Here is a 12,011-nt window from a genome sequence, read left to right as displayed (position 1 = left end):
GGACCAGAGATCCTGTAACTGGGTTCAATGAGAAGAACGATCATATGATGGCCGTGAGAAATGCACTAAATTAATTTTTACCCATCCCTATGATGTAAGTGCATTTATCCTGTAACGTTGTAGAGGTTGAGTTATTAAAAAAAAAAAATTAATGAATTTCTGTAGCTCTTATTAAGTGGGGTGTCATAGTTACAAGAGCACCCTTGACAAAATTCACCTATGTGAGTTTGGTAGTGAGGCCGCTACCTATGAGATTTGGGCTAATTCTCAAACACACTCATGAATCTTGGAATCGCACAAGGGCCGTAATGTGCTCGCTATTAAAGCTTATATGAACACTTGGAATATTATGTGTGTGTAACAATTATTTATTTCCCTTAAGCAGACATAGTTTAATGCTGAGCACACTATTGGCTTTGGAGTATATATTATTGTTTCATTAATGGAGGTTCAATGCAGAGCACACCTACCATGATGCATAATATCCTTATTTGCCTAATAATCTCATATGTTGTTTAAAATAGGTAGGAGAATGTTAGTTGATATTTCAATATTATTTGTGTTATAGATTATATTATTTGCTTGGGCTCCAAGCAACTTGTTCTCCAAGCCACATTTCTTTGCCTCTAAGAAAAGTTTCTTTCCCTCCAAGTTCTCTTTTCTTTTCCTCCAAGAAAACCTTTTTCTTACCCACCAAGTTTCCTCTCCTCCAATAGAACCCTTTTCTTGCCTACCAAGTTTCTTCTCATATAAATTGAGCTAACCTTTTATCTTGAAAAAAGAAAAAAGAAGTGTTTGTTATTTTATTATTTTTGTGTGAGATTATCAGGCAAAGAAATAAATGATGTATGTGATAAAGTTTTAGGTTCAACCAATTGTGCAGTATTGGTAAACCATACGACTTAGTCGGGCTATTGTATCTTGGGAAAATAAGTCAAGATTTTTTCTGCTGCACCGGAATAAGGCTTTGCCTAACCGCAAAGGGCTTAAATCTTCTTAAAGAGATCGAATTTCCAACACCTCAGCCATTTCAATAGTTATTGTAATTTTTATTATATGTATTTTTTGGTATTTTATTTGTAATTATCACCAACAAGGACCATAATTAATATCATCTTTCTGGCATGGAGGAAGCCCAACTGTAATGGCTATGGCTCTCTTTGTTACAATCGCTGCTTTGTGGGCGGTGATGGCATAATGTTCTATTTCCATGGAGCAAAGGGAAGTGACTTTGCCATTGTCTCCGATGTGATGTGGTCATTTCATTGGATCCAGGCCACAGGGAAGAACCCGGGACTTCACATGGATTCAAGCACTCTCAGTCATGTTTGACACTCACTCCCTTATCCTTGCAGCACAAAGAATCTCTCAGTGCGATGACACTGTTGATGCCCTCACTGTGAGGTGGGACAGCGACAATGTCAGCATCCCCACAGATGGAGACACTGAATGGAGTCCCCAGGTTAGCACTGGAGAGAGAAAAATGGTGGTGGAGAGGACTGATGATGTGAACAATGTGAGAGTGAAGGTCACAGGGCTGTTGGAGATGGATGTGAAGGTGGCACCGATAGGAGAAGAAGAGAACTGTGTTCACAAGTACCAGTTACCTGGTGATGATGCTTTTGCTCACCTGGAAACATAGTTCAAGTTTTTCGAGCTCTCAGAAAATGTTGAGGGAGTTTTGGGGAAGACTTACAGGCCGGGCTATGTTAGCCCTGTCAAGAAAGGGGTGCCGACGCCGTTGATGGGGGGAAAGACAAGTACCAGACTTCCATCACTTTATTCAGCTGTGTGCAAAGCTTGCAGGTTCCAGAGACCGTCTGGGTTTGCTTCGACCTGAGGACTCAAAAGACCATCTCAAATTTGCCAAGGATTATCAACAGTGCTAATTAACACATCTTCTTTGTTAGGCAAGGCAAGTACTGAGCAGCGGATATATCGATCTGTAAAAATCGACCGAACCGAACTAATCCACCGCATTTTGGACGGATGCGTGATGACGAGCGGACGGTTGCGGATTGATTTTCTCAAATCTGCCAATTTGGCGGACGGATGGCGGATTTAAGATTTCTTTGACCGCAACAAAACCGCCAAACCACGAACACTCTTACTAATTTATAAGACTTTGTTTTTTTAATTTGTTTAAATATTATGTTTGTGTTTTCAATTGAAAAATAGTTTAAATATTCTGTTGAAAAAAAAATTTCAACTTGAATATATTTTTTGAATTGAAAAAAATAAACGTATTATTTATCTGTATTTTTTGGTTTTTAAATCTAACTCTAAAAATAATAAATAGAAAATATGATATATGCTGGTTGGTTTTTATTTTCAAAAACATATATAGATGTAACAATACAGAAACATACAATCTCTACTACTGCTCTGTTCATGGTTTTGGTAGTTTGAATTGTTATTATATTTTAAGAACCACAGATTGTAATACTTTATGTGGATAAATCATGCTGTGATTGTAATATGTAGATAAGGCATGCAGTGATCATGATATTCTAAAGTTTTAAACTTTCTCTCTTTAGATAAAACATACAGTGATTTAAATATTTTTTTAAGTCATTGACTGTAATACTTTTTTTTTTTTTTTTTTGGAAGAAGTGCACTAGTTGAATTATGTTGAAAATTTATAAAATTTTAAACTGCCAAACCGATTCGCATCCATCCGCCAAACCGCCAATCCGCTCAATCCACATCCACCGGATTGGCGGACGGATGCGGATTGATTTTTTTCAATCCGCCAATCTGGCGGACGGATGGCAGATTGGAGATTTCGTGGGCACAACCGACCCGCACCCACCCCTAGCAAGCAGGCATAGCTGAAGAATAAGCCTAGAAATGCAAAAATCCGCGACAGAATTGGACATAGAATGAATGGATGGACAAAGTTTTTCAAAAGTGGGTCACCGATAAATTTTTGTAGAATCTAATCCATTCATGTGTATTGTGTGTTTTGTTCTGTGTTTGATTTCTGCATTCAAAGCAGTGTGTATTGGGATTTTGTTGATGGTGTGGTTAGCTTTGTATTTGAATGAATTGAATAAAATAAATAAGGGCATGACTCGCCCACAAAATACAATCTCATAAGCTGATTTTCAGTTAGTGCCGTGTTTCGGTTGATTGTTTCATGGGAATTGGTAGATTGAGCTCTGCAAATCTCTACCGAGTAATAGTCCCTTTTCTCGAAAGAGAAGACAGCCATTTATTTTATTTTCAAATTTATTAACCATTTAAAATGTTTACCCGGTTGTACATTTACCTGGGGACAATGCTTTGCATGCACCCCAGACAGCCAATGCTACAATGCAAGGTCTCTTCATGTACACGAAGCTTCTACTGCTAAGCTCTTGGTCATGCCAACACACGGGTCACCAAATGTATCGATTGACACTCCAATACTGCAACTCTTTGATCCAATGCAAGCCTGTAAAATTTTTGTGCTAGATATAAGTTGATTAGATCAAACAGAAAGTCACACAGGTAAAATGAAGTCTATCAAACTAAGCGTATGCAAAAGTGCACCTTCTGTACAATAGAAAGAGCAGTGGCGCTGCTACACTGGCCATGGCTAAAACTTCCACAAGTCCCATGAGGAGTTCCGAAGCTTGCAAAATTGATTGAAGAAATAACCTGATTAGGGAAAGGGCATTCCAGTGATAGCATAGGACCTGATCTCCTTCCTGTCTCTTGATCAGAAGTCCACATGTCCACGGGTTGTGGGTGAGACTCTGAAATGTGAGAGCACAAACTTTCTATCTGCCTTGCAGCAAAAGATATCTGTGTTGGATCACCACCCATTTCCTCAAACAAAACCAGAGTGTTCCCACTTGGTTGTAACCATGAGCGAGGCATGTGGTACCTACAAGATCAATTAGATCAGAATCATTATCTTAAAAGAACTACAATTACTAGCAAAAATTTCAATATTTACAGTTGCTGTGAAGGTTTCCCACAATTCTTGAGGCATTTGTGCGATCTATAAGCTCCTCTGTAATTGCAGGTGTCCGTGCAACCACTATTCGAAGAGGTATAAGTTGGCCAATAACGTCCAATGCTTTGTCCATTCACCCATGCCTCCCCCTTTCCCATCCCCATGAAGTGTAGTGCAATTGGGTCATTGCCAGAAGGGGCATCGAAATTTGTCTGATATCAGTAAGTATTGTTCTGTGTTAGCATCTCAAGGATTGTGCCAGTTTCTTTCACAATAATCTTCCCAAACAAGCATCAGAAAGTAAGCTAGAATAAACTAAAGGCTAAGGATTCAATGCAATGTAAGAACGTTCATGAACTCAGTTAATCACGTAGTTTCAAGTAAATATCAACATTTGACTGTTGTACACATACAGTGCCTCATTTACCAATATCCAGGACCAATCTAATTTTTTGAAGTTACATAAAAATTGATGAACTATGTCATAACTTTTAGCAAACAACATGATGAAATTTTAGCCTTTTACAACTTTTTTTGTGGCCTTGAATCCCTTAATTTGCCTTAACAGTAAGTTAAAAAGAAAGAGTATTGACCTTGTACTCATGTCAAAAAAATAAAAATTACCGTGTACCAAATCAAGGGTTGCTTCTTGGGCAAGGTGGATTCTGATACCCAACCTGAAGAACCTACACTGGAGAGACCTAATTCTTCACCTTTGAGTCCAACCTGCACCGAAAGAGACAAAATGAGGGAGACTAAGTCTGAAGATTACTGCATTTAGTCCATCAATCAAATTCAAACTAGTATCCTTGCAAAGCCAGGAAAATCTCCGGTTATATACTCCAAGGCCGGCCCAATACTCTTGGGGGAGCTTAGGCAAAATCTTAAAGGGCGCTCTTTTACAGTTAATCATTAAATTTTAACTGTAATTTTTTTTATTAAAAAAATAAATAAATTCATTTTCCTTGCATGTCTATTCTTGTAATTATGATATTATTATTATTATTATTATTATTATTATTATTTTGCTAAGCCTTTGGACAAGGAGGGTTTCTTTTTTTAAAAAATAAAAAAATAAAAAAATTGGCCAAGACTGTAGACAAGGAGGATTTTTTTTTACGGGCCTTTTGACAAAGATCAAATAGGGTAAAAATTGGGGGCTTAGGCAAGTGTCGGGAAGGGCTGGCCCCTGACATATTCTGATCAATTAAAATTAATAGTAAAAGTTTGTTGCTTCATTTGCCAAACTTCCATATTTTTGGGGTCTTCTGCTAATGCTAAAAATTATATTTTACAATTTCTATTGAGGGAGTACCATTTAGCAATTAAACATGGAAGGGCATTCTGAAGATTAAAACAAACTCACCTGATATGTCCACTGCTGCGAGGAGAGATCAATGGTAGATCCATTATTTACACCTTTCAGCTTCACTGGACCAGTAACTCCAGCACCCTTTTTGTCAAAAAATGCTCCATAGTTCTGGACAATGTTAATATGGTTTGATCAGTTATATTGCCCAGTGATATTTTGACTATCAATGCAAATAACAATCTTCTCTTTGATAAATGCTAACATAAATCTTAATGAGGAAGGAAGGTCAAACCTGAAGTCCCACTGTCAAACTCAAGAGATCGATTATGTTCTTTCCAGGGACGAGTGTGATGCGAACCTCCATTGAAACCTTAGCATTGCCACTGTTGCCTTTTCCACTCCCTACAATGAACCATTTGACAGTTTTACATTCATAAAGTAAGATTTTATTAAACAAGTAGAGGTACAATTGGAAAGAAAAAAAAAAGAGAGAGTAGAACACACAAAACAGACCATTAAGAATTAAAAAACAGCAATTTGACCTCCAAAAGAGTAAAAACAGCACCCAAAAAAAAAAATTAAAATTAAAAACAAAAACACTCTCCAATAAACTCATGTCCCATCTTTTTTCATCACCTGCAAGTTTGCCATTAATGAAAGCATGAAGGGCATGGCCAAGTGATTCCACATGAAGAACTGTTTGAGATCCATCTTGAAGGAAAGGCTCATCGCCTTGAATGTCGGTGCTGCAAACAGTACCCATGAGCATCATTGAATTATCTAACACATCAAATTCTAAGGCTTCACAGATCACAACTAAGTAAAACAACACATTTTTAATACCTCAGTGAATACCACAGATAGTCACTTAGGTCAGCTGTAGTATTTATTTGCTCCGCTAATCCAAGTTTTGTGAATGCATTTTTACTTGAGATTCCAACTGGTTCATTAAACCAACTCCAGCCCGACAAGAATGCTTCAGAAGTAGTAACATCATCATTTGATGATTGACGTATGAATTTTGGAATTGTAGTCACTGAATTAATCTGTCACAGAAAATTACAAAATTAGGTTATGTTGTTATTGGAACAAAGAGAAGTTCACATCTTCATAGAACCATTTTATAGAAAACAGCAACAACCAAAATTTAGGTGATCTCCGAAGAATTGAAGCTAAAAGAGTATATATGTAAACAGTTGGAATGGTGGACCGGGGGAGGACGTTCTACCTGAAAGGATTCACAAGAGATTGTCTACATGGCTCTGTTGTAGGTTTTGTGGTGCGAGAAGCTGGAGAGAGACTCTACAATTATTGTGTTAAGGCCTTCCTGTGGATATCAGGTAGTGTGTCCAAATTGAAATTTTGATTTTTAGGTTTTATTTTATACTCTCTTTTGGGTGTTTATAATTTACTTTTATTCTGTAGGCTCTAAGGAAAATATCCATGTAATCTACTTACTCTAGAGAATTACATTGATTTTTATTATTACTAACATTGAAATTTGTGTTCTGATGATATTTTTCATCCATGTCTCCTCAATATATATAAATATATATTATTTATATTACATATTTGGTTTGTTTTTCGATTGTCAAAATCAATACCCAAGTTGATATAGCAGAACCTACAATGGTATTACAGCTCATAAACCTTCTTTCAGTGTATTGACTTTTAAAACAAATCTTAAAGCCTCAGAAAATTTTATTTTGTTTTTTAAAGTGGAAAGAACACAAGTCAACAATTAAAATATCAAATAGAGTTCCATCAAGCCCTTCGCAACGGCATCTCATTGTGATCAAATTTCAAACTATCTATATATGATGCGGTAGATATGGATAAAAAAAGTATAACTTCAACGCAAGTTATTTTGCTTTAGCTAATTTATATATATAAAGGAGCCCCCACTTCCAAAACATGCTAATGTAATCAAAAAGTTAAAAGCAACAAGTATATATAGAAGAAGCTTGTACTGAACAGAGTTTGTAGTCAATAGCATCGTAAATATGAGACATAATTTAAGTAGGCTGACCTTTGCAGTATTAAGCACTGCATTTTTGCAGTCAGGTAAAATGCTCACAGACCATGCAGGTAAATGATATGAATTGCCATTGAATTTCACAATTGCGTCGGATTGGGTACCCACATTGGCTAGAAAAGCAGCACACAACCCTGATGCTTTATATACACTTGCCTGAAATGGGAACAATGCATCTCAAAGAAAACAAAAAATATTTATATATCTTTAAAAGTTTACAGCATGATTTATAAAAATAAAACTTCGTTAATCAATAGATGCACAAAAAAATGAAGAAGAAAGAAATTCAACTCAATTCAGCAATCTTCAGATATGCACAAAACTCAAAAAATCATGCAAGTAATAGAACAAGACTCACAAGGATCATGAAAACTACATACAAGAAGATCCAAGCATTTTCTTTAAAAAAAAATTCTCATTTGTAAGAAATGAAAATTCTCATTCACAAAGTTCAAACTCAAGTGCCTGGAAGTTAAAGTCCACTTTTCTAGCTTCATCAATCATGATTAAAAATTCAACATACACATTCATCATGGAGAAGTACTAAATCGTGCCCAACTAGTCATATAGAGGAGCTCAAAAGTGGAAGAAAACAGTTCATTTAAGGAACAATTTTTAACATTTAAAATTGTGCTTTTGCAGAGGTGTAACCTATTACAGAGTGTTGTTGAATGGTGCTTTTTTTTTTTTGCAAAGCCCTAGAATACATAATACGATAATGAAATTGTAACACACATGTAGAGAAAACAGAATAAGCAGCTTTCTCTCTTCCAATGGTAACACAATTAATTACAGAACTATTAAAAGGGGCCTTGGAAACAAAAAGTCTGGAAATGTGACATTGGGTGAAATTTGTTGGATACACCACCCATCTTTCACTTAAGCAAGTAGTTCGTGAAACAAAGCAGCAGTCCCAGTCAACCCAACATCTGATGGACACTAGTGACTTTGCTTCAAGCCTTATCGAAACTTACAACGGATTTATAACAGGATTTTGACACTACTTAGCAAATCATGAAACCACAATTAGTGCAACTTTGTCATTTTTTCTTGGAACAATCTCAAACCAATAGCCACTATATACACTTGAATTTATTTATTTTTTATTTTTTTGTGGCTCAACTGTGCATATAAACCCTCAGCTCACTACAAAAGTATCATATTGCTGAAGATATCATAGAGTTAAGGAGTAGATAATTATTGGTGTACCTCCAAATTTGAACCAAGAGAAGTAATTGTTGGTTCAGTGGCCACCATTGCCTCTTCACATAGCTTTATAGATTTATGAAGATCTTTTAGATGGCCCCACTTAGGTTGTCTAAGAAGTCCTGCAACATTTGGGGAATATGTTAGAAGCCTTTTTGGATGGAAGTCAAGGTTCAACTATTAAAAAAGAGAAGCCTTGAATTATAGTTGATTTAAACATCTAAGACTTCTTTGGTTTACAGCATTTCATATGCTGGAGTTATCAGTTAGGTTGCATATAAGATGCAACTGATCACTGTTACTTCGCATCTGAGTACCATAACTTCAAGGGGCTTACAGTAGTAGGGAGTGAAAATTTTAAATTATTGAAGGTGGGAGAAAAATAATACCATACTCATCAATTGGAGCATCATAATCATAACTTGTTGTAATGAAGGGTCCACCAGAAGTCCGGCCAAAATTAGTCCCACCATGGTACTGGTAGAGCAACCAAAACATATTTAATATATAAGCAAGCATTCTGGTTGATTGAAACCGGACTTCAAGCAGAGTGTGAATCATAAAAACTCATAAAAAGTGTAATAGCTTTCAAGACAATTGCGATACCATATAATAATTCTGGAAGGTTCCCCCTCGCTGGAAAAATCGTGCCACAGCAAAAGCAAGGTCTTCCACAGGTCTGTAGGGAACAGCACCGCCAAATGGAAGAAACCTATCATTCCAGACAACCAGAGAGGTTGAAAACATAGAAGCATTTAAAATAAAGAAACCTGAATATTGATACTAGCAACTTCTGATCCAAAGCATACTGTGAGGGTCTACGAAGCACACACTTACCATCCAGTCCAATTCTCAGTCCACATTTTTGGTTTCTTGGCGGAATTGGGGGTGAATTGGTCACAATAAAATCCATTGCAAGTGTTGATCTGTAAGAAAACAACATGTAAGTTCATAAAAACATATTGGTAATGTTTGACTTCAAAATACAACGCTTTGCAGTTAACAAACTACACAAATAAACTTAGAGAAGATCGAGGGACTAACTATAGGATCAGGTGCATCTGCTTGCTGGCACATCACCCATGGCACTCCTGTATCCAAAGATGTAGCCATGCTTGCTGCCCAATTAATATAAGTCTTGGCAGCAGATCCATACGCCGAGTCAATGTTCCCATATTCGTTTTCAATCTATCACAAAAACAAAACACTTCCCTCCGATCAAAATCCTCAATCATCATAAAATTATTAAGATAAAGCTACACAGCACCCACAATCACACAATGCTGCATATATATGACAAATCTACATAAAAACTATGGAACTAACCTGGGATAAGATAATGGGTCCACCTTGGGATGCATAGAGTTTTTCTTGCTTCATCATGTCCACAATCTTGGCTGTAAATCGCTTCATTTCCGCCTAAAACAGAAGGAAGTCCAATGAGCATATTTAGGCCATCAATTTAAAATTTAACAGCAGGACAAAGTGAGGGGGAATACCTTGAATGGCTCGTTATCGGTTCGAAACTGAATTCCAGGTATGAAATGCAACCAAAGAGGAAACCCACTGTTCAAAAACAGAGTCTGAAGCAAAATTCACTGATGAATTGTATACAATAGATTGCAACAAAATTGTGTAAGATTTTACCCGTAGTTCCATTCAGCACAAGCATAAGGACCAATCCTTAGTTGAGCATATAAACCAGCTTCAGCAACCAATTTAATAAATTTAACTAAATCTTTTCCTCCTTCAAAATCATACTGCATTGAATGTCAATAATTATCAGTAATCAATTGAAGTAATTCTTATTTGCTAATATTCTCCAAGAGTTAATTTAATGCCCTGTTTGGTTGCTGACAAAATGTAAAACTAAGACCTGTTTTCGAACCGGTTCATGCAAGTTCCAGAAAACGTAGGTCTCGATCACATCCAAGCCTCCATCCTTAGATTTCTGAATGAGGTCCGACCACATCTGCATCAACGAGGATTTACATAAGAGAATTTTAGAGAGAGAAAGTTTTAGAGAGAGAGAGAGAGAGCTGACGTCGGGAGTGCTGCGAGGGTAGTGAATAGAGCCGGAGATCAAGACCCTGCGGTTTCCATCGATCAGCAGAGCTCGATGATCGTATGTCACATTGGCACCAAACGACGTCCTTGCAGCAAGAACGCCGACTACCAAAACCGAAAGAAAAAAAAGCTCTCTCCCTCTCGCAGCCATGGCCGGTGAGAAACAAAAATTGCTTCCGCAGAGTTGTTCAATTGCTGTTGAATAACAATTTTCAAAAACTGTTTTCGTAAAACAAATCCTTGAAAGAGAATGTATTACTTCGCTTTAGGTTGATCATTTTTTCCTGTTGGTTAGAGTGCTTTGTAAAAACACAGAAAACACTTTGTGCGCTTTGGAGGGAATCAAAATGTCGGTAAGAGCGAGCTAAGCTATCGTGCGCCGGAGAGACGACACGCCTACTTTTCCTGCTCCTGCTCGCTTCACGAGCGTGTCATCGTCCTGGTGGTCGTTGTCTTCCACCAATAGTTGCCAGTGCCACTGACCTTCATTCACTTCACTCTCTCTCTCTCTCTCTCATCCCATGATATTCGTCAACAAATGTTTTAGAGCTTTAATTGGATGTGATAGTGATGTTTGGGTTTGTGTTGTTTTTTGTTTTTGTTTTTTTTTTTTTTTTTTTGGTAAATTACAAAAATATCTCTTGAAATTTATTTAAATTATAAATTATTCTGATAATTTTAGAAATTATATTATGTTGTTAAAATTTTTAATTTTATAACAAATATGTCTTTTTTATTAATAAATTATTAAATTAATTAACAATTTTTAATAATGTTAAAATTTTATTTCAATTAATAATTCATATAATTTTATTATTATATAGGTGAACAATTAGAAATTTCACTTTTCAATTAATTCTGTTAAATAAAAAATTCTGACGGAGAGGTATTTGTAATTTTCTAAACTGCAGGAAACAATTCATTTTTAAGCAAATCTCAAGGGTATATTTTTAATTTACCCTTTTTTTTTTAATTTTTCATGTCATTAAAGCTCATTCATTTAGGATGATGTATCATTGTTGTATATTTTTTAATTACTACGAATTAATTATATGAGGGTTCATTTGGTAATGACTTTTTTAGTTGGTTTTTTTGACTTTTTTAGCCTGAGACTTTTTTGTTTGTTTGATTTTCTCGTTTTGGCTTTTTTGGTTTTTTTTGCATTGGAAATGATGTTCTCAGAGTGAAATGACAAAATTGCCCTCCACTTGGAAATGATAATTTTTTGACTTTTTATTTGTATATGAGTCAGTTTGGTAATTTTACATCCCAACTCAAGTGTTTTAGCATTTTATGATTTTTGTAGCTTTTTTTTGTTCATATATGATTATTAGCCTCACAATAATTGCCAAACTAGGGCTCAATATCATTGAATCTAAAAAATAAATTTAAGAGGGATTTATACATCATTTTTTTAAGGGAATTATCCCATGAAATGTTAGAAAATT

At 35.9% G+C, this 12,011-nt stretch overlaps 1 protein-coding gene across 4 annotated transcripts; it reads right to left on the bottom strand.

The window, feature by feature from the left end:
• Positions 1 to 3,189: 3,189 nt before the first annotated feature.
• Positions 3,190 to 11,135, bottom strand: LOC114263733 (beta-galactosidase 8). Of its 4 annotated transcripts, none has more exons than XM_028204331.2 (19): positions 10,541 to 11,135; positions 10,373 to 10,468; positions 10,144 to 10,256; positions 9,996 to 10,062; positions 9,823 to 9,915; positions 9,541 to 9,684; positions 9,334 to 9,422; positions 9,103 to 9,208; positions 8,886 to 8,973; positions 8,500 to 8,618; positions 7,285 to 7,446; positions 6,099 to 6,301; positions 5,892 to 6,001; positions 5,548 to 5,657; positions 5,310 to 5,423; positions 4,568 to 4,669; positions 3,944 to 4,155; positions 3,535 to 3,871; positions 3,190 to 3,436 (listed from the first exon to the last, which is right to left on the bottom strand). In XM_028204331.2, the coding sequence occupies exons 1-19, from the start codon at positions 10,712 to 10,714 to the stop codon at positions 3,329 to 3,331; spliced, it is 2,547 nt and encodes an 848-aa protein (XP_028060132.2). In that variant the 5' UTR covers positions 10,715 to 11,135; the 3' UTR covers positions 3,190 to 3,328. The 4 variants fall into 4 exon arrangements, with proteins under 4 accessions (XP_028060132.2, XP_028060133.2, XP_028060134.2 ...); XM_028204332.2 differs by having other exon boundaries at positions 10,823 to 11,129; XM_028204333.2 differs by having other exon boundaries at positions 9,996 to 10,022; positions 10,541 to 11,089.
• Between the last annotated feature and the right edge of the window lie 876 nt (positions 11,136 to 12,011).

The sequence above is a fragment of the Camellia sinensis genome, chromosome 14 (assembly GCF_055761805.1).
Source record: "Camellia sinensis isolate YWXY chromosome 14, ASM5576180v1, whole genome shotgun sequence".
Taxonomy (NCBI): Eukaryota; Viridiplantae; Streptophyta; class Magnoliopsida; order Ericales; family Theaceae; genus Camellia; species Camellia sinensis.
This window is presented reverse-complemented; position numbering and strand designations above follow the sequence as displayed.